The sequence below is a fragment of the Equus asinus genome, chromosome 2 (genome assembly GCF_041296235.1).
Source record: "Equus asinus isolate D_3611 breed Donkey chromosome 2, EquAss-T2T_v2, whole genome shotgun sequence".
Classification (NCBI taxonomy): Eukaryota; Metazoa; Chordata; class Mammalia; order Perissodactyla; family Equidae; genus Equus; species Equus asinus.
In genome coordinates, this window is record NC_091791.1 from 123,156,081 (window position 1) to 123,178,548 (window position 22,468).

The 22,468-nt window shown below is 40.1% G+C and overlaps 1 protein-coding gene across 7 annotated transcripts in view; it reads left to right on the forward strand.

Moving 5' to 3' along the window:
• Window positions 1–292: 292 nt before the first annotated feature.
• Window positions 293–22,468, forward strand: part of HYKK (hydroxylysine kinase) — a 31,411-nt gene continuing 9,235 nt past the window's right edge. The window contains exons 1-4 of one of the 7 annotated variants that reach the window (XM_070504388.1): window positions 374–439; window positions 9,019–9,147; window positions 10,195–10,564; window positions 11,647–11,786. In XM_070504388.1, the coding sequence (XP_070360489.1) occupies window positions 9,103–9,147; window positions 10,195–10,564; window positions 11,647–11,786 (555 nt within the window). In that variant the 5' untranslated portion in view covers window positions 374–439; window positions 9,019–9,102. Of the gene's footprint in view, window positions 668–8,955; window positions 9,148–10,194; window positions 10,565–11,646; window positions 11,787–22,468 lie in introns of all 7 variants that reach the window. The other 6 variants (XM_070504392.1, XM_070504389.1, XM_070504390.1 and 3 more) reach the window with 6 other exon arrangements.

Here is a 22,468-nt window from a genome sequence, read left to right on the forward strand (position 1 = left end):
TCAAGGGCCGGAAGCCTGCTAAATGGCTACCCACCGAGGGGCGGGGCGGAATCTCGAAGAGCGGGTCAGGAACAAGAAGTCCAGTTACGTGGAAATGTGCCGGATTCTGACTGAGGTGACCACCAAGAGAAGGCGGGGCAGGATTGCAGGAAGCCAATCAGAAGCCCGGTCTCTGAATTTCTCCCCGCAGCCTCCTGGGCAGATCCGGGGCGAGGCGGGGAAAATGCCCGTCCTCCAACAAAGCCTCGCCTACCAGTAGTCTGCGCTGATTGGTGGCGGGGTGTCTCGAGGAGCCAATCAGAACTCAGGGCTCACGGACTGGAGGATGGGCGGACCTGGGTGCCGCGGGTCGGGCGCGACCTTCCAGTGCCAGCGCTGTGCGGTGGCTGGAGTCCAGGGCTGCTGCAGAGCAGGATCCAAGTCAGGACGGTCGTTGCGGGTGAGCCGGGTGGGGAAAGTAGAGGCTAGCCCTGGGTCCCCTGGGGGACCGCCCACAAGAGCAAGGAGGCTCGTGAGAGTATGGGGCCAGGAGTCGTGTGCCTCGGGCTCCCCCAGCCGCTTCTGCGCCTCAGACTGGCTGCGCCCGTGATGGGCCAGTGACCCTCCTCTCTGGACCTCACCTGTAACCCAGAAGGGCTTGGCTGAGATCCCACAATTGGAGCGTGGCGTAAGAGAAACCATCCGGTCCAACCCTCCCGACTCCTCTGTGAGACCCCTGGTAGAGGGAAGGTGCGGCGCCTGTCACTCAGGGCCAGGTGTCTGGTGGGAACAATTTCTGAGGCTCCGTTGGACCTCACTAGCATAGTATCGCTGTGAACCCTACTCGTGTGCCCTCCTCCTCCCCTTATTTTCCTGCCTCTTAGGTCAGCAGCCCCTCTGCAGCCTGCTTGCCCACCATTCTTCCCCTCATCCAGCAGGAAGACCCTCAGAGCACTCAGTAGTGCATTGTTGTTGTCTTTGAAAAACTACAGATTGTAATTTCCCTGCCTTTCTATTTCCTGATCTCCTTTGAGGGTAAACGGTCCCATGAGCCTGTGGAGTGAAAGTCCTTCTTTCATTAGTTCCACCGATACTTGATAAGACACTGGGCTAGGTGCTGAGGATACAGAGATTTACTGGGTATCATCCCTGATCTCCAACCTTAGAAGGCCGCAGCAGAAGGAACTGCAGAAGGGTAGATTTGGAAGACATGCTAAGGTAGAATTTACTAGACTTTGTAACACTTTGGGAGTGAGGGAGAGGAAAGAGTCAAGAATGACTCTTGTTTGGTACATCTGCACAAAGTACACAGTTTAAGCTCCACCCCCCTGGTTGTCGGACAGAGACTGTGAGATTCCCGCATAAGCCTTGGAGTTGAAACATGTGCTTCCTGAGGGCTTTCTCAGGAGCTAAGTGAAACACCGCTGGCAGGAAATCTAGATTAACTACCTATAGGATTCGAATTCCCTTCCTCCCTCCCTGTCCGCACACAGGAGACATTTGCTTAAGACAAACATCTCTGATAAACACATTTCTTCCTTTGTGTTTATTTACTTTCAGAAGCTGACCTTATCTGTCACTAATTCCATAATTTAGAATTCTTTTTTTTTAAATTTTTTATTGAGTTAATGATAGGTTACAATCTTGTGAAATTTCACTTGTATATTATTGTCTGTCAGTCGTGTTGTAGGTGCAACGCTTCACCCTTTGTGCCCACCTCCCACCCCCCCCCCTTTCCCCTGGTAGCCACTAATCTGTTCTCTTTGTCCACAGGTTTAAAGTCCTCATATGAGTGGATTCATACAGAGATTGTCCTTTTCTATCTGGCTGATTTCACTTAACATAATTCCCTCAAGATCCATCCATGTTGTTGCAAATGGGACAATTTTGTTCTTTTTTATGGCTGAGTAGTGTTCCATTGTATATATATACCACATCTTCTTTATTGAATCATCTGTTGATGGGCACTTAGGTTGCTTCCACATCTTGGTGATTGTAAATAATGCTGCAATAAACACTGGGGTGCATAGGACTTTTGGAATTGCTGACTTCAAGCTCTCTGGATAGATGTCCAGTAGTGGAATAGCTGGATCATATGGCAGTTCTATTTTTAATTTTTTGAGCAATCTCCGTACTGTTTACCATAGTGGCTGCACCAGTTTGCATTCCCACCAGCAGTGTATGAGGGTTCCTTTATCTCCACAACCTCTCCAACATTTGTTACTATTTGTTTTAGTTATTTTTGTCATTCTAATGGGTGTAAGATGATATCTTAGTGTAGTTTTGATTTTCATTTCCCTGATGATCAGCAATGATGAACATCTTTTCATGTGCCTATTGGCCATCCGTATATCTTCTTTGGAGAAATGTCTGTTCATGTCTCCTGCCCAGTTTTTGATTGGGTTGTTTAATTTTTTGTTGTTGAGTTGTGTGAGTTCTTGATGTATTATGGATATTAAGCCTTTGTCGGATGTATTACTTGCAAATATTTTTTCCCAGTTAGTGGGTTGTTTTTTTGTTTCAATCCTGTTTTGCCTTGCCTTGAAGAAGCTCTTTAATCTGATGAAGTCCCATTTGTTTATTCTTTCTATTGTTTCCCTTGTCTGAGAAGACATGGTGTCCAAAAAGATCCCTTTAATACTGATGTCAAAGAGTTTACTGCCTACATTTTCTTCTAGAAGCCTTATGGTTTCAGGTCTCAGCTTTAGGTCTTTGATCCATTTTGAGTTTATTTTGGTGAATGGTGAAAAAGAATGGTCAATTTTCGTTCTTTTACATGTGGCTTTCCTGTTTTCCCAGCACCATTTGTTGAAAAGACTTTCTTTTCTCCATTGTAGGCCCTCAGCTCCTTTGTCGAAGATTAGCTGTCCATAAATGTGTGGTTTTATTTCTGGGCTTTCAGTTCTGTTTCATTGATCTGTGCACCTGTTTTTGTACCAGTACCATGCTGTTTGGATTACTGTAGCTTTGTAGTATGTTTTGAAGTCAGGGATACTGATGCCTCCAGCTGTGTTCTTTTTTCTCAGGATTGCTTTAGCAATTTGGGGTCTTTTGTTGCCCCATATGAATTTTAGGATTCTTTGTTCTATTTCTGTAAAGAATGTCATTGGGATTCTGATTGGGATGGCATTGAATCTGTAGATTGCTTTAGGTAGAATGGACCTTTTAACTATGTTTCTTCTTCCAATCCATGTGCATGCAATGTCTTTCCATCTCTTTAAGCCGTCATCCATTTCTTTCAGAAAAGCCTTGTAATTTTCATCGTATAGGTCTTTCACTTCCTTAGTTAAATTCACCCTGAGGTACTTTATTCTTTTTGTTGCGATTGTGAATGGTATTGTGTTCTTGAGTTCTTTTTCTGGTAGTTCGTTATTAGAGTATAGAAATGCTACTGATTTATGTAAATTGATTTTATACCCTGCAACTTTGCTGTAGTTGTTGATTACTTCTAAAAGTTTTCCAGTGGATTCTTTGGGGTTTTCTATATATAAGATCATGTTGTCTGCAAACAGCAAGAGTTTCACTTCTTCTCCCCCTATCTGGATTCTTTTTATTCCTTTTTCTTGCCTGATTGCTCTGGCAAGGACCTCCAGAACTATGTTAAATAAGAGTGGTGATAGAGGGCATCCTTGTCTCGTTCCTGTTCTCAGGGGGATGGCACTCAGTTTTTGCCCATTGAGAATGATGTTGGCTGTGGGTTTGTCATATATGGCCTTTATTATGTTGAGGTAGTTCCCTTCTATCCCCATTTTGTTAAGAGTTTTTATCATAAATGGTGGTTGGATCTTGTCAAATGCTTTCTCTGCATCTATTGAGATGATCATGTGGTTTTTAGTCCTCAGTTTGTTGATGTGGTATATCACGTTGATTGATTTGTGGATGTGGAACCATCCCTTTGTCCCTGGTATGAATCCCACTTGATCATGATGTATGATCCTTTTAATGAGTTGCTGAATTCGGGTTGCCAAAATTTTGTTGAGAATTTTTGCATGTATGTTCATCAGCAATATTGGCCTGTAGTTCTCCTTTTTCATGCTGTCCTTGTCAGGCTTTGGTATCAGCGTGATGTTGTTCTCGTAGAATGTGTTAGGAAGTGTTCCATTCTCCCTAATTGTTTGGAATAGCTTGAAAAGGATAAGTATTAAATCCTCTATGAAAGTTTGGTAGAATTCCCCAGGAAAGCCATCTGGTCCTGGGGTTTTATTCTTTGGGATATTTTTGATTGCTGTTTCAATCTCTTTCCTTGTGATTGGTCTGTTCAAATTGTCTGCTGCTTCTTGAGTGAGCTTTGGGAGATTGTAGGAGTCCAAGAATTTATCCATTTCCTCTAGGTTATCCATTTTGTTGGCATATAGTTTTTTGTAGTATTCTCTTATAATCCGTTGTATTTCTGCGGAGTCTGTTGTTATTTCTCCTCTTTCATTTCTGATTTTGTTTATTTGAGCTTTCTCTCCTTTTTTCTTTGTAAGTCTGGCTAGGGGTTTGTTGATTTTATTTATCTTCTCAAAGAACCAGCTCTTTGTGTCATTGATCCTTTCTACTGCCTTTTTTGTTTCAATAGCATTTATTTTGCTCTGATTTTTATTATTTCTCTCCTTCTGCTTACTTTGGGCTTTGTTTGTTCTTCTTTCTCTAATTCAGTTAGGTATAGTTTAAGATTGCTGATTTGGGATTTTTCTTGTTTGTTAAGATGTGCCTGAATTGCGATGAATTTTCCTCTTAATACAGCTTTTGCTGCATCCCATATGAGTTGGTATGGCATGTTATCATTTTCATTTGCCTCCAGGTGTTTTTTTATTTCTTCTTTAATTTCTTCAATGATCCATTGCTTGTTCAATAGCATATTGTTTAGTCTCCACATTCTTGTGCCTTTCTCATCTTTTTCTTGTAATTAATTTCTAGCTTTACAGCATTATGATTGGAGAAGATGCTTGTTATTATTTCAATTTTTTTAAATTTATAGAGGCTTGCCTTGTTTCCCAACATATGATCTATCCTTGAGGATGTTCCATGCATGCTTGAGAAGAATGTGTATTCTGTTGTTTTTGGATGGAGTGTTCTATATATGTCTATTAAGTCCAACTGTTTTAGCTTTTTGTTTAGCTCCACTGTTTCCTTGTTGATTTTCTGTCTGGATGATCTGTCCATTGATGTGAGTGGGGTGTTGAGGTCCCCTACTATTATTGTGTTATTTTTGCTATCTTCTTTTAGGTTTGTTAATAGTTGCTTTATGAACTTTGGTGCTCCTGTGTTGGGTGCATAGATATTTATAAGCATTATTTCTTCTTGATGAAGTGTCCCTTTGATCATTATATATTGGCCCTCTGTGTCTCTCTTTACCTGCCTTATCTTGAAGTCTGTTTTGTCTGATATAAGTATTGCGACACCTGCTTTCTTTTGTTTGCTCTTAGCTTGGAGTATTGTCTTCCACCCCTTCACTCTGAGCCTGTGTTTGTCCTTGGAGGTGAGGTGTGTTTCCTGGAGGCAACAAATTGTTGGATCTTGTTCTTTAATCCATTTTGCCACTCTGTGTCTTTTTATTGGAGAGTTCAATACGTTTACATTGAGGGTGAGTATTGATGCATGAGGGCTTAATGCTGTCATTCTGTTGCTCATTTTCCGGTTTTCCTGTGTTTCCTTTGTTTCTTGTCCTGTGTGTTTTAGCCTACTCATTGACTTCTGCAATTTCTTATGCTGGGTTTCTTAGACTTTTCCTTATTTATGTTTGGTGTCTCTGTTCTGTTTTTTAGTTTAGTGGCTACCCTGAAGTTTGTATTCAGAATCTCGTGTATAACATAGTCCATTTTCTGGTGGTCTCTTACTTCCTTAGCCTAGACTGTTTCAGTCCCTTTCCTCCTCCCCTCCTAAATTATTATTTTCATCTCTTATTCCAACTTGTGTTGTGAGTTTGTGGTTAGAGTGATAAGATTGTCTATGCTTTTGTGATTTCCTTCCCTTTATCCTAATGCTATAGTTGAATATTTGCTATCCTATTCAGATTCTTTCTATTTGTCTCCCTACTCTGTGTTTTGTGACCCCTTACTCCCTTTTTTCTTTTTTCAGGTATGGTAGCCTTCTTGAGGATATCTTGTAGTGGAGGTCATGTGACTACGAAGTCCCTCAGCTTTTGTTTGTCTGGAAAAGATTTAATTTCTCCCTCATATCTGAAGGATATTTTTGCTGGATAGAGTATTCTTGGCTGAAGATTTTTATCCTTTAAAGTTATGAATGTGTCACTCCAATCTCTCCTAGCTTGCAAGGTTTCTGTAGAGAAATCTGCTGAAAGTCTGATGGGGGTTCCTTTGTAGGTTATTTTCTTCTGCCTTGCTGCACTGAGTATTCTTTCTTTGTCATTCATTTTTGCTATTTTTACTACTATATGCTTTGTCGTAGGTCTTTTTGCACTGAGAAATCTAGGAGATCTGAAAGCTTTCTCCACACACATTTCTTTCTCAATCCCTAGATTTGGGAAGTTCTCTTCTATTATTTAGTTGAGCACACTTTCTGCTCCATTTTCCTTTTCCACACCCTCAGGAATTCTGATGATTCTTAAGTTGCATTTTCTCATTGAGTCAGCTATTTCTCTGAGATTTTCTTCAGTTTTTTTAATTCTTAGTTCTCTTTCTTCTTCTGGAGCCATTCAGCCTGTCTATCTTGGATTATGCTAATTTTCTCATCTATGGTGTCTACACGGGCATTCAGGGAATCCATATTCTGTTTTATCTGATCCATTGTATTTTTCATCTCTAGTATTTCTAACTGATTCTTCTTTATAATTTCAGTCTCTTTTGTGAAGTAACTCCAGAACTCGTTCACTTGTTTCTCTATATTTCCCTTTACCTCATTGAATATTTTGAGGATAGCCATTTTGAACTCCTCTTCACTTAGTTTACCCATTTCCAAGCCCTCAGGACCTACTTCTGTATTTTTATTGTTTTCCTTTTGGACTGGAGCTTTTATAAATTGCTGGATGGTAGAGGAGTAGTTTTTGCGCATGCTGCTGTTATTCGGCTGCAATTACAGCCTGTGGCCACTAGATGTGGGTCGAGAGGCTTGTTCTCTGAGCCCTGCACCTTCAGCCAAGATGGCAGCGCCCAGCATGGGTTGGGGGAGGAGGGGCACTTTCTCACGGACCCGTATAGGATCAGCTCTCACTTTCTGGTCTCCGGGGCCCTGGCTTGCTGGGGCTCCCCCATGGGAAAGCTTTCCTCTGTTAGAGGGTTTCTGCTGCTCGGGAGGTGGGAGTCCTGTACGATCCCCTGATGCACGGCCCCTCCCCCGCTCCTTCCCTCACCAGTGGCAGTGATCCCAGTCTCTAGGGGAGGGAGCAAAGTTCTCTCCTACCCCATTCCAGCTCCTCCGATGCCAGCTTCAGCCTCTCCACCTTCCGTCGTTTGGCTGCTGTGGGTCTCTGATGATTTCTGTTATTAGGACTTTTTTTTTTGGTTGGAAAGCAGTTGCTCTTTTTGGTTGTAGTTTGGAGGGGAGAGACTCCCAGGTGAGCTCACGTCACCACGTTGCTGACATCACTCTAGAATTCCCGTATACAAAGAAAAAAGGCAAATTTAAGCTCAAAAAGAAAGACCTTTAGAAGTATAGAATGTTAGATTTAGAAGGGACTTTCAGAAGTGATCTAGTCCAGCTCCCTCTAAAAGGGAGATGTAATGAGTCCACAGTTTCAGAGGCTAGGTAGCAGAGTTGTACCTAAAATATGTCTTTTTTTCTCCCAGCACGGCAACTGTTTTTTCTCCAATTTTTTTTTTTATTGTGGTGAAATACACTTAACCAGCACAACTTTTTATTATTCCAGGCAGTCTTTGATGGCTGCAGCTGTCAACAGTGCTTTCAACTGCTTTGAAAAACAGGGCTCTTTAAGCAGAGTCTTAATAAGCTCCACTCAAGGATGTTATAGGAACATTTTTTAGACCGGAAGGGAGATTGGCTTTTACCAATTGCCTCTACAGTTCCTTCCAACTTTAGAACTTACAATTAATATTAAATTCAGGATTATTCTGACATTCTTAATGCTTTAGAAGTTGAAAAACAACTCCAGGATTTCATCTTGTACTTAAAGCTTCAGTTCATATTACAGTCTGAATACTGGCCTTACACCAGTTTACAAATCTCCAGAAAGAATGTTAAAATTCCATGTAAAGTCTTAAGCCCAAATACAGTGTGACAGGATATATATTGGTTCCCAGAAGTTTCAGGTGCAAAGATTGTTTTGAAACCTCATTCAGGCTTTTTAACAATCTCTTTAGTGAACAAAATCTGAATGACAATTTGCTTCTGAAAACAAATGCTCTGATCAGAAAATGAACATGAGAAGTGATTGTCAATTATGCAAGAACTGTAACAGGTGGTGGAAACCGAGCCATGACACAAGGGGCTCTGCTGGCTTAGAGGTGGGAAAAATTGCTTTGGGTAGGAGGATCAGGGAAGGCGAGGAGGGGGAGGGGAGCAGCATCTGAGGGTTATACTCTTATCAGCACTTCAGTCAGCAGTCTACAGTCTTGGGACTGAGGTAGGGAAGGAGTTGTATAGGCGAGCTCTTGCTTACCTCCCTGAATTTTATCTCCTTTCCCTCACTGGAATAAGTTGGACTTTGGCTGTCATAGATGTGAAGTGATTAGACATTAACAGGCATATGGTCTGATTTGGAAGCTCTGAGAAAGTCCTAAAACCCCACCTCCACCTCCTTGTCCTAGCCAATTTCTTGCAAGGGCTAACTTTTTTTTTAGGTAAAGTTTACATTCAGCAAGATTTGCAGATCTTATGCTTACTTAAGTTTTAAGTCAAGTTTTGACAAATTTATACACCCTTGTAATGAAAGCCTAGTCAAAATATAGGACATTTTCCTCTGAGAAAGTTCCCTCATGCCCCCTCCCTGCCAGAAGCAACAGCTGTTCTGATTTCTATCAACAGAGCTAAGTATTTATGAGACTCTTTTTATATGACACTCCATCCCTTGAACAGCAATCAAAACTGTCCACTAAAATACAACCCACCCCAAGATGTTATTAATTATCTACAATTTAGTATGAAGGAAGAATTGGAATAAAACTATTTTGGGAAAAGAGGGAGCTGAGATTGCAAAGACCTTAAATATTTGGTTCCTGAAGGATGTTCAGAAGCCTTACATTGCCAGGTGCTCTGGAAATATACCAGGTATGTGTAGCAGAGGGTGGCGTTACCAAGGGGAAGAAACAGTCTCCCCACCCTGTCTATCCAAGTCATACTCAACAACTCGATTCAAATCCCTCTTCTCAATAATACCTTTCCTTATGCTTAGTAATCTCTCTCCTCTCTGAATTTCTATCATGGTTTCAATAGATATTAATTTCATGTCATAAATGCAGATGTAACTTTATATTTTGTAACTGACCTTAATTTTTATTTCAAGCCCCTATTCCTTTTAGCAATAGAAGACCTATTCTTTACAGTTTAAGGTAACCTCAGTCACTTCAGTGTTAATTCAGTCATTTCAAGTTTATACTTAATTCAGGGTTTTCTTTGGCATTCTATCAGTTTATTACCTACTGCCTTATAACTTCTTGTTTTGAAAAGCTTTTCAGGTTTTTTATTGTTTAGAATACCTGTGATTGATTTGACTTCTCAGATGTAACAGAGCCCTCTAAGCTCATCTTCATATTTCCCATAGTGCCTCACAGGATGATGTGCTTTGCACATCAGTCCACACTTTTATATTTGAAGCACACATGATGAGCTAGATGATGATCCTTATAATTTAATAAAACTTATGGATAGAAAAGTAAGATCACTGTACTGATGGTAATGTAGTCAAAAGGACATAAACATAGTCTAGAGAACTGAGTTCTTACTGTAACTTGGTATGTGGTTTGTGTAAGGCACTTAACCTCTCAGGACCTAAATTTCCCCTGTAAATAAAGTTGATGGCTGGGGGCGAGGGGAGGAATCAGGCTAGATGATACCGAGGTGCTTTCCTGGTCTGTATTCTGTCCCTGGAAACATACCTTCAGTTTGTGAGGAAAGTTTAGCAATAATTTATAGTATAAGGGTTTTTATTGACCTGTCAAAACATCTACTTCTTTATCTCATTTACTGATTTGGTTTTTTTAACTTTATGAGTGAAAATTATTCAAAAGAAATACAGAATCAATGCTGAGAAACATTACTGGCCTGTCTTAAGAAAAAACGTTTAAATAAATATATTCATTATATGTCCCCTTTCAGATTTGTTTGTTTCCCCTAGACATAATGTCAAGTGGAGATGATCAGCAATCACAGGCTCTTGCCAAACCCACTTTCAGTGAGGTACAAGCCTCGGCACTAGTGGAATCAGTATTTGGGTTAAAAGTTTTCAAGATCCAGCCACTTCCTAGCTATGATGACCAAAACTTTCATGTATGCATTTCAAGAACCAAAGACACTACAGATGGCCCAACTGAGTATGTCCTCAAAATAAGCAATACTAAGTCTAGCAAAACTCCAGACCTGATTGAAGTGCAGAGTCACATCATCATGTTTCTGAGAGCAGCTGGATTTCCGACAGCCTCTGTGTGTCGTACTAAAGGAGACAACATAACCTCTCTCATGTCTGTAGGTAAGAGACCATCAACTCACCAGTCATCGCCTGTCCATGTACATTAATTACTGCATTTTGGCTACACGTAGAAATATCAAGAACATGTCCATAGTTCCAAGTGTAGATGTGGTTATTTTTTCAGCTGCTAGGAGAAGCCACAGCATCACCAGAGTGGAGACTGGGGCTCTGATTCAGAAGTGCTTAGAGCTGGGATCTTGTGTAACGCTTCTGCTTAGAAAGGGCCTGATGGAGGAGTAACTAAGGGGACAGGTGGAAATTAGGAGAACTTTTTTTTAAGCAGAAAAATTAATGTTTTTTGTTGTTAGATCAGCTGTATATTTTGGTGCTGTGGTATAGTAGAAAGAACACAGAACTAGAAATCAGGAATTTTAGATCCCAGCTCTGTCATTCTTGTATATGTGACCTTGGGCACACCACTTACATCCCTAAGCGTTTGAGTCCTCATCTGTGAGACTTGGTCCCTTGCACCTCTAAATGCTGATATGCTAAGATATACCTAATAGGATTCTCTAAACAGCAGCCTTAAATCAATTCCTTGGGGTTTTTTAAAGGTTTGAAACCTTGATTCTTTTTCTGTCTTAATTGGTCACCCATTCTTCCTTAATTTGCATTGCTCCAAACAACTGAGGCCCATTACAGTCCCTGAGAAGTAGTTCTTTTCCTATGTTGCAAACTGGCTGTTCCCCAGTTTGTCCCTGAAGAAGCCTGTGATTCTGAAACACTCATTTCTTTACATCACACTTTCATCAATTGTAAACTTATAAAAAAGTGTTTTAGGCATTCATTTACCAGAGTGGGTAATTTATGTTTAGAGCTGAGGCTTGCAGAGTTGGGTTTATAATTTTGTTGGTATATAAATGGCCAGTTCCAATGTTCTAAGATTTGTCTGTTCTACCTGCTTTGCTCAGTCCACTCAGCCCTGCATCAGAGAATCCTGCTGACTTGTTTTAGGTTAGCACATTTTTTTCTCTTGTTCTGTAATTTTTCTTATTCTTTGCAATAATAATTGCAAAGGCAGAATGGCCTCTAATTATCTTTTTCAAGAATAGTTGACAAGATCTATCATTCCATCCATCTAGATAGTGGCTCTGAAATCAAAAACTACTTGGTGAGGCTGCTGACTTACCTCCCAGGAAGACCCATAGCTGAGATTCCCATCAGCCCCCAGCTATTGTATGAAATTGGAAGGCTAGCTGCCAAATTGGATAAGACACTAGAGGTAAGATTTGGGGCTTTATTTTGGTTATGAGTTTTTTATTTGTTTGGTTTTGATTTATTTTATTTTTTAAATAAACCCAGGGTCAGACTCTCTTTTTATGTATGGTGCTTCCTGAAGTGTATTATGAAGGAAACAGAGTCCTAGATGCATGAATTTTTATGACAAAAGGCTTCCTTCTGCCCAGGTCTGTCCTTTACTGGTATATTGACAAGATCACCTACATTTTTAGAAACTCATGATATTCTTTATGCTGCTCACTGAAAACAGTCTGTATTCACAAGTTAAAACTTGAAGTGTTCATCCAAATAAGGTGTAATCAGCCAGAGCTGTATATGAAACAATAGCTAAGTTGCAAATGGATTAAAATGACTTGTGTTCACTTGTGAACAACCAATGGGTCAAAGAAGAAATTAAAAGAGAAATAAAAAATATCTTGAAACAAAGAAAACTGGAAATATAATGTACAGAAATTTGTGGAATGCAGGGGGCCAGCTGCATGGGTTAAGTTTACTTGCTGCGCTTCAGCAGACCAGGGTTTTGCCAGTTTGGTTCCTGGGGGCGGACCTAGCACCAGTCATCAAACCATGCTGAGGTGGTGTCCCACATAGCAGAACTAGAAGGACCCACAACTGGAATATACAACTATGTACTGGGGCTTTGGGGAAAAGAAAAAAAAAAAAGATCAGCAACAGATGTTAGCTCAGGTACCAATCTTTAAAAAAAAAAAAACTTGGGGCCGGCCCGGTGACACAGCGATTAAGTTCGCACATTCTGCTTTGGCAGCCTGGGGTTCGCTGGTTCAGATCCCGGGTGTGGACCTACACACTGCTTGTCAAGCCATGCTGTGGCAGGCATCCTACATATAAAGTAAAGGAAAGACGGGCACAGATGATAGCTCACCAGTCTTCCTCAGCAAAAAAGAGGAGGATTGGTGGCAGATGTTAGCTCAGGGCTAATCTTCCTCAAAAAAAAAAAAAAAAAGAAAAAAGAAAAAAACTTGTGGGATGCAGCAAAAGCAGTTCTAAGAGAGAAGTTCATATGAATAAATGGCTACCTCAAAAAAAGAGAAAAGTCTCAAATAAACAACCTCACTCTACACCTTAAGGAACTAGAAAAAGAAGAACAAAAGAAGCCCAAAGTTCACAGAAGGAAAGAAATAACAAAGAATAGAACAGAAATAAATGAAATAGAAACTAAAAAGACAATAGAGAAGATCAGTGAAACTAAGAGCTGGTTCTTTGAAAAGATAAACAAAATTGACAAACCTTTAGCTAGACTTACCAAGAAAAAAAGACAGAACTCCAATAAATAAAATTAGAAATGAAAGAACAGACATTACAAATGATACCACAGAAATAAAAAGGATCATAAGAGACTACTATGAACAGTTATGCTCCAACAAATTGGACAACCTAGAAGAAATGGATAAATTCCTAGAAATATATAACCTACCAAGACTGGATCATGAGGAGATAGAAAGTCTGAACAGACCAATTACTAATAAGGAGATTGAATCAGTAATCAAAAACCTCCAAACAAATAAAAGTCAAGGACTAGATGGCTTCACCAGTGAACTCTACCAAACATCCAAAGAAAAATTAATACCAATCTTTCTCTAACTCTTCCAAAAAATAGAAGAGGAGAGAACTCTTCCAAGCTCAGTTTATGAGGCCAGAATTACCCTGATACCAAAACTAGACAAGGACACCACAAGAAAAGAAAATGACAGGCCAATATCCCTGATGAACATAGATGCAGAAATCCTCAACAAAATATTAGCAAACTGAATTCAACAATACATTGAAAGGATCATACACCACGATCAAGTGGGATTTATTCCAGGTGCAAAGATGGCTCACCATTGGCAAATCAGTCAATGTGATACACCACATTAACAAAATGAGGAATAAAAATCATATGATCATCTCAATAGATGCAGAAAAAGCACTTGACAAAAGTCAACATATACTTATGAAGGTATAAAGGGAACGTACTTCAACATAATAAAGGCCATATATGACAAGCTCACAGCCAACATCATACTCAATGGTGAAAAGCTGAAAAGCCTTTCCTCTAAGATCAGGAACAAGACAAGGATGCCCACTCTCACCGCTTTCATTCAACACAGTATTGGAAGTACTAGCCAGAACAATTATGCAAGAAAAAGAAATAAAAGGCATCCAAATTGGAAAGGAAGAAGTAGGACTGTCACTATTTGCAGATGACATGATACTATACATGGAAACCCCTAAAGACTCCATCAAAAAACTGTTAGAACTGGGGCCGGCCTGGTGGCGCAGTGGTTAAGTGCACACGTTCTGATTCGGCGGCCCAGGGTTCTCCGGTTTGGATCCCGGGTGCGGACATCGCACCGCTTGGCAAGCCATGCTGCGGTAGGCGCCCCACATATAAAGTAGAGGAAGATGGGCACAGATGTGAGCTCAGGGCCAGCCTTCCTCAGCAAAAAGAGGAGGATTGGCAGCAGATCTTAGCTCAGGGCTAATCTTCCTTAAAAAAAAAAAAAAAAAAAGAACTGTTAGAACTAATAAACAAATTCAGTAAGTTCCAGGATACAAAATCAACATGCAGAAATCTGTTGCATTTCTATACACTAATAACAAACTATCAGAAAGAGAAATAAAGAAAACAATACCATTTACTACTGCATGAAAAAAGAATAAAATACCCGGAATAAATTTAACCAAGGAGGTGAAAGACCTGTATATCAAGAATGACAAGACAATTAATGAAAGAAATTGAAGAAGATACAAATAAATGGAAAGATATTCCATGCTCATGGATTGGAAGAATCAATATTGTTAAAATGTCCATACTACCCAAAGCAATCTCCAGATTCAATTCAATTCATATCAAAATTCCAATGGCATTTTTCAAAAAAATAGAACAACTAATCCTAAAATTTGTGTGGAACCACAAAAAACCCCGAATAGCCAAAGCAATCTTGAGAAAGAGGAACAAAGCTGGAAGCATCACACTCCCTTATCAGATGTATGGTTTGCAAATATCTTCTCCCAATTGTTAGGTTGTCTTTTCATTTTGTTGATGGTTTCCTTTGCTGTGCAGAAGCTTTTTAGTTTGATATAGTCCCATTTGTTTATTTTTTCTATTGTTTTCCTTGCCTGGTCAGACCTTGTACTTGAAAATATGCTGCTAAGGGCAATGTCAAAGAGTGTATCACCTATGTTTTCTTCTAGAAGTTTTATAGTTTCAGGTCTTACATTCAAGTCTTTAATCCATTTTGAGTTAATTTTTGTATATGGTGTAAGATAATGGTCTACTTTCAAAAAGAATGAAATCTTCCCATTTGTAACAACATGGTTGGACCTTGAGGGGATTATGCTAAGTGAAATAAGTCAGAAAGAGAAAGACAATACCATATGATCTCACTTACATGTGGAATCTGAAAAAAAAATCAACGTAATAGATATAGAGAACAGAGTGGTAGTTGCTAGAAATGGGGGTTGGGGAAGTAGGAGAAATGGGAGAACTGTTTTGTTTTGTTTTCTTAGTTTAAATTAAAAAAAAAAAGACTTTATAAGAAAGTTCATAGTGGCTTTACTCAAAAAATAAAATGACATGTTGAGGATCTTTTTGTCCTATAGAATAATATTATGTATGACAAATATTTTTCCAGACCCATCCACAAAACATCTTAATTTACTCAACAAATGTTTAATAAATGAGTACCTCTTATATGCCAGGAACTAGGGGAAGGGGAAGGATTTCCCTGTCCTGGAGGAGTATGTTCCAGGGGGACAGATAAACACTTTAAGAGCTAATTACAGGGGCTGGCCCTGTGGCCGAGTGGTTAAGTTCGTGCCCTCTGCTTCAGCAGCCGGGGGTTTTGCCGGTTCAAATCCTGTGCATGGACATGGCACTGCTCATCAAACCATGCTGAGGCAGCATCCCACATGCCACAACTAGGAGGACCCACAACTAAAAATACACAACTATGTACTGGATGGCTTTGGGGAGAAAAAGGAAAAATAAAATCTTTTTTAAAAAAGGTAATTACAGTTTGTATGAGTAAAACACTTCCAATCACTCACAAAATTCTGTCCATTCTACATCTCAAATGTCTCTGTACTCCATCTCCTTTTCTCCGTTCCTACCTCAGCTATCCTAGCTTACCACAGTAGCCTCCCTACATCTAGTTTTTTTCCTCCTCCAGTTCATTCTTTATACCGGTCCAGAGTTACTTTTTAAATTACAAATCTGACCATGTCAGTTCCATAGTTAAAACTTTTCAATGGCTTCTCACTGCCTTCAAAATAAAGGCCAAGGTCCTCAGCATTTCTTTCACACACGGCCCTGCATGGCCTCGTCCCTGCCTCTGCCCCCAAGTCTCATTGTCAATGTCTCCCCTTTCATGCTTTTCTCACTTCCAATATAGAACTTCTTGTAGTTACCTGAATGTGCCCGTCTGTTTCATGCATCTGTGCCTTTGCATATGCCATTTTCTCAACCAGTAACACCTTTTCCCTGCTCTGCAGAACTCCTGCTTATCCTTCAACACACAGCTCAAGCATCACCTCCTCTGTGAAATCTTCCCATGCTGCACAAAGATGATTACTTTATTCTCTTTGCTACTTCTGAACTTGTACATCCTTCTGTCACTGTACTTATTGTACTATGTTCCAGTTATCTATTGCTGTGTAACAAATCATCCCAAAACTTATTGGCTTAAAATAATAATGATTTATTTCTCATGATTCTATGGGGTGACTGAGTGGCTCTTCTGCTCTACTTGGTGTTGATTGGGGTCACTCATGCAGCTACGTTCAGCTGGGAGCCAACTGTGGTGCTTCAGTTCCTCTCCATGTGGCCTCTTTTTCTTCATGTGGTGTCCGCCAGAGTGGCCTGAAATCCTTACAACATGGCTGCTGGCTTCTGAGAAAGATTTCCAAGAGGACAAGCCCCAGTGTACACATGTTTATCAAGCCTCTGCTTGAAGCATGCTAGCTAATGTCCCATTGGCCAAAGCAAGTAACATGTTTAATCCCAAAGCCAAATGGGAAAAGCCACACAAAGGCATGCATACTAGAAGGCATGGTTCATAGGAGGCCATCAGGGTAACAGCCTACTGCATGCGGTGTTGTAATTGTTTGCTGTTTGTGCTTCCTGTTACATATGATACATAAGAAGCAGTGAACTTCCTAAGAAATTGGTCTATGTCTTAATTATTCATCCTTGGTATCTAGCAGTGTCAAACACGTGGTAGGTATTCAAGGAGGGCTTCATAAAAAATAAAAACTTCTGAGCTGACTGCTAAAAATTAGGAATCCATCAGTTAGGCAGAGAAAAGAAGGAAGGGCATTCTAGCTAAAGGAAAGAGCATGTGAAAAATCCTGGAGGTACAACTACCATGTTCCAGAACCTCTGAATAATTCACTGTGGCTGGAGTATAGGGGTTAAACCTCAGAGAGACAGGGGATAAAGTTGGAAATGTAAGGTGGAATCAGATTACAAAATACATTACCAAAAATGATATTAAGGAGTTTGCACTTTGTCTTAAAGCCAGTAGGGCATCTTGGAGGGTTTTTAAACAGGCAAAGATCTTTAATTTATAGCACTCTGAGGGCTAATATAATGGATAGATTGGCAGAAAGCCAGAACAGAGATGGGGAATGCATCTAGGAAACTAATGCAGCAATCAGATAAAACCTGATTGAGGGGTTAAACCAAGAAAAGGTTCAAGATATATTTAGGAGACAGAGCCAACCATATTTGGTAATTGATTTAAGGTTAAGCCTGTGGGAGAGGGAAGGGCTGAGCAAGATATGAATTCTAACCTGTGTCTGCGTGGACACAACACCATTCTAAAGTAGGCAGGGTTCTCCCCTGGTATCAATCATGTGGTAGCCTCTATAGCCGGGAACAGAGGACTGGAGAGATGAGACGGGGGGAAATACCAGGGATGGGGCCTAGAAGGTGTGAGATCTATGGAAGCAAAGGCTTCTTGCCCTACAAGAAAGTAGATCAGCCCCTACTCATTTCACAATGTGCTCCCCTAGTGGCTGCTGGGATCAGCCCGCCTGCTTCCACTCCTTGCTTCTTTCCACATTTTTTCTTCTATCTGGCTGGTGCTTTAGAGAAAAGGCTTAGAGCCAGAGGAGTTAAGTGAGAGATGGGACAGGGAGAGGAACACTTTAACAACAAGACTTAGAAGATTTTTTTATTCTTTCTACTCCAAAGACTTGATATTTATAGTCTCCTGGGAATGAGTGAAAAAAAAATTCTTTGCTCCTTTATATTGCGGTCTTTACATTAGATGTGTGTTTCTTGTAGGTAACATATATTTGGTCTTTTTTTTAAATCCAGTCTGACAATCTGTGCCCTTTGGTTGGGATTTTTAGGCCATTTATATTTAATGTGATTATTGATATGGTTAAGTTTAAGTCTATCATCTTTATATTGGTTTTCTATTTGTCCCATCTCTAACTTGCTTTTTTTCCTGCCTTCTTTTGGTTTGAGTATTTTTTATGACTTCATTTCATCTCCTTTGTTAGCTTATTAGCTATAACTCTTTGTTTTGTTATTTTAGTGATTACTTTAGGGTTTATAGAATATACCTTTAATTTATGAGTCTACCTTCAAGTTATATCACTTCATGTATAGTACATGAACCATACATAGTATACTTCTGTTTCTTCCTTCCTTGCCTTATACTATTGTTGTCATAAATTTTACTTATACATCGTTATTATTTTTTTTAACTTTCAATTACCTTATAAAGAGATTTAAGTAGAAAAATGATACATTTGCCTATGTAGTTACCTTTTCTGGTGCTCTTCATCCTTTGTGTAGACCCATATTACCATCAGGTATCATTTTCTTCTACCTAAAGGACTTTCTTTAACATTTCTTGTAGTAGTTCTGCTGGTGATGAGTTTTTTCAGCTTTTGTATGTCTGAAAAAGTCTTTGTTTCACCTTCATTTCTGAAAGATATTTTCATTGGGCATAAACTTCTAGATTGACAGTCTTTTCCTGTTATTACTTTAAAGACATTGCTCCACTCTCCTCTCTTGCATTGTTTCTGACCAGAAATCTCCTGTCAGATTGTTCCTCTAAATGTAACATAATGTGTCATGTGTGTGTGTATCTGTGTGGTAGCTGCTAAGATTTTATCTCTACTTTTGAGCAATTTGATTATCGTGTGTCTTGGTACAATTTTCTTCACGTTTCTTGTGCTTGAAACTTCCTTGAGTGGATGCAGTTACTTGGAAGCAGTTTGATGCTTTTGCATCTTGCTTTTAATACTTGATGGGGGGACCAGGGCTGGGTTTAGTTAATGCAAGACCCTTCTGAGTTCTCTACCCAATGTCCTGTGAACTAACTATTAGGTTTTCCAGTCTGGTTGGTAGGAACAGGCACTATGCCTGGCCCTGTGTGTATCTGGGTACTGTTCCCTCTAATCCTTTCAGGTGGTTCTTTCCCCAGCTTTGAGTAGCTTCCTCATATTCATACATTGATTATACACTGATCTGCCAAATTTTCAAGGGGGCATTCTGCAGATCTCTAGAGTTTTATCTCTCTCTGCAGTTCTCTGTTTTCTGGTAACCTATCCTGCAAGTTCTAGCTGCTTTAGTCTCCCGAACACTCTGCCTCCTCAGCTCAGAGAGTACTCCCCGCCCTACGTCTTCCCTCCCTGCACTGTGGCCTCTCTCAAGGCAATAAGCTGGGACAAACTCACCTCATGTGTTTGCCATCTCTCAGGGATCACTGTCCTTCATTGCCTGATGTCTAAAAACTTGAAAACCATCATTTCATATATTTAGTCTAGTGTTTTAGCTATTTCAACCAGGAGGATAAACCCAATCCCTGTTACTCCCTCTTGGCCAGAAACTGAAGTTCATACTACAGTCTAAATATTTATCCTTTTATCCTCAAACAGAAATAACACTTTTTTTCTGATTAAAAACCCCTTTCAGTGACTCATTAAAGAAAATCAGATAAAAATACAAGAAAAACTAAAAGTTACCAGTAATCTCATCACCCAGAAAAGACACTCCTAACCTATTCGTTCCATGAATCTGAGACCACACTATCCCAACACTAGCAAATGTTTGTCAACCGACAGACTTTCTTCTGTGTTGACAATAATTACCATTTTATATTGCACTCTATTTGTTCAACAGATATTTATTGAGCAGTGCAAGGCTTTGGGTGGAAAATGTATTAAGCATTTCAGTTGAAATAATTTTCCAGTAAGCTGGAATAAATCCATTTATGGACATCCATTAAAATATCAATTTCTGAATATTAATGTAATTTGGATTAAAATAGCCTGTCCTAATTAAATGTACTTTTAGGAAATTTTATTCACATATCACTTTTATTTAGAAAAATTTTTGAACTGATTGGAATGCTCAGTAAAGCCTCTCTACCATCCTCAGACTCAAATCTACTGAGTGAGCTGTTTGAATGAGTATCTGTTACATAACAGAGTTATCATTAACCTTTCCTTCACTATCACTATCACTAACCTATGCTACCTATGGGCTTCATTAATATGCTTCTTGCCATTGAAGTTTCAACTTTTACTGCTGCATTTTGAAATGGCAAATACAGTTTTCAGAGGGAGATAGCACCACGTCATTGCTGACAGTGAGTTCTGCTGTGTAGTTAACCACCTGCTGCTCTGCTATGCATCTTATTGTAAGTTGTCATGCAGGGGCCAAGGGAGTTCTAGAAGAAACCAAGAAAAGTATTCTTCACTTGTTATTGCAATGCATTTTATCATGCTTTATTCCCATTGCCCATCTCACCTCACCTCAGCCCATGCCTTTGCAGGTGGGAAGTTCTTAGTTTCTCTGTAAGCACTAGGAATCATAGGGTCTACACAAGATGCCGCACTGGTGCAGCATTTTAACCTGTAGATGTGGCAGAAGCTGTGCCTGCTCTACAAGGGATGTGGCCAGGCCATTGAAGCTTCCAGCAGCTGGGCCAGCCTGGGGGATCCAGAGTAGACAGGAGCCCTGGGGATGGCAGAGACCAGAACTGAGGTGTTCACAATTGACGGAGTCAACTAATCTGTCCTAGAATTTGGTTGGTGCATCGTCCACAGATGGGCTGGAGGTCAATCTCAGGACGTTTGTTAAAGTATAAGAAAGAAGAAAATACAGGGCAAGCTTATGAGTATGACTATGGTCAGAGCTTTGTACCAGAGAAAGCAAGGTGCTTGGGAAATGGGAATTGGGGTGATGTAGAGAGTGAGGAAGCTGACAGAATGTCGGCTGAGATAGACTAATGAAGAGTAGTGACTAAACTATCAGAAATTCAGGTTGGTGTGCCAAGGAGCCAAAACAATAGAAAGGCCAGAGAAGCGAGGCGCAACAGCTGCAGTGTTCATATTCAACATTTATGGAGCACCTGTATGTCTGAGGTCCTTAGTTCATGTCTTAGCTTATCCACAGATGACTGTGAGGTTGGTATTGATACTCTGAGTTTACTATTAAGGAAACTAACATATGAGATATTAAGTGGTAGAGCCAGTTGAAACTCAGATCTGGCTGAATCCAAGTCCAGATTCCAAGTGTTTTCCCCGCTAGTCCATCTAGAGCTGAGAAGTTCTCCTGCGGGATGCATGGGGTAACAATGCAACCATTTTAGCAGCTGACTCACAGCCTTCCCTGAGTGAACAGTTGCTCCGCTGGAAACCCAACAAGAGTGTTATATTTTACTTTCTTTAAAAGTAAAAGTAATATATGCACATGATAAAAATTTCCAGCAGTACTGAAAGATGTAAAATGAACATTTGTTCTCATCATCATATCCATTCTTCGTCCCAATCCCACTCCCCAAAAGTCACAATTCCTAACAATGTTTTCAGTGCGTACTATGAAGAGTATTTTTCTGATCCACAGTAGCATTTAACATACCAGATGGTCAGGAGATTCAAAACCATGCCATGCGGGGTGTAAGTGAAAGAACTAAGAAGGTTTACTCCGCAGAAGAGAAGGCTCTGACGGGGCAGGAGTGCTGTCTTCAAGTGTCTAGAGGACAGTCATATGGGAGAAGGCTCCTGTTCCAGATGACCCCAGAAGTCACAGTTGGCACCAGTGGCATGGACACTATTGGAGAGGCAGATTTTAGCTCAGCGAAAGAAGAACATAGAGCCATCTCAGTAAGGGGAAAAAGCACCTCGGGAAGGGTAAAAAGTACCTGCAGGAAGTATTTAGACAGAGGCTACATGATCACTTAGCAAGGACATGCTAGTGATAACAGAAGCATCAGGGGAAGGTTTTCAAACTCCAGGTCATGAGCGTGTGTGTTAAAATCATTTTAGAGGAACATTTTTAAACAAATGGAATAAAGTACAAAACACTAGAATACATTACATGTAATGGTATCAGTATTCTTACTGAGACTTTTTATGTATGTGTTGCCTGTATACTGGGTTGTAACATAAAACATATTTCTTACTGCGAGTCATAGTCAAAACACTTGAAAGCTACTCCCCTGGGTGACTACCAAAGCACCTTCTAGCACTCACTCTGTGAAAGAGGTCTGGACTGTGAGTCTGCAGACCCGGGTCCTCCCCTCATTCCCACAGTGGAACTCATTATCCTTCTCTGAACTTCAGTTTCCCCATTTGTGCAACAATGGTTAAAGCCATTTAGAACTTTAGATGGAGTGGTCAAAGTCTAAAGGCCCTTCT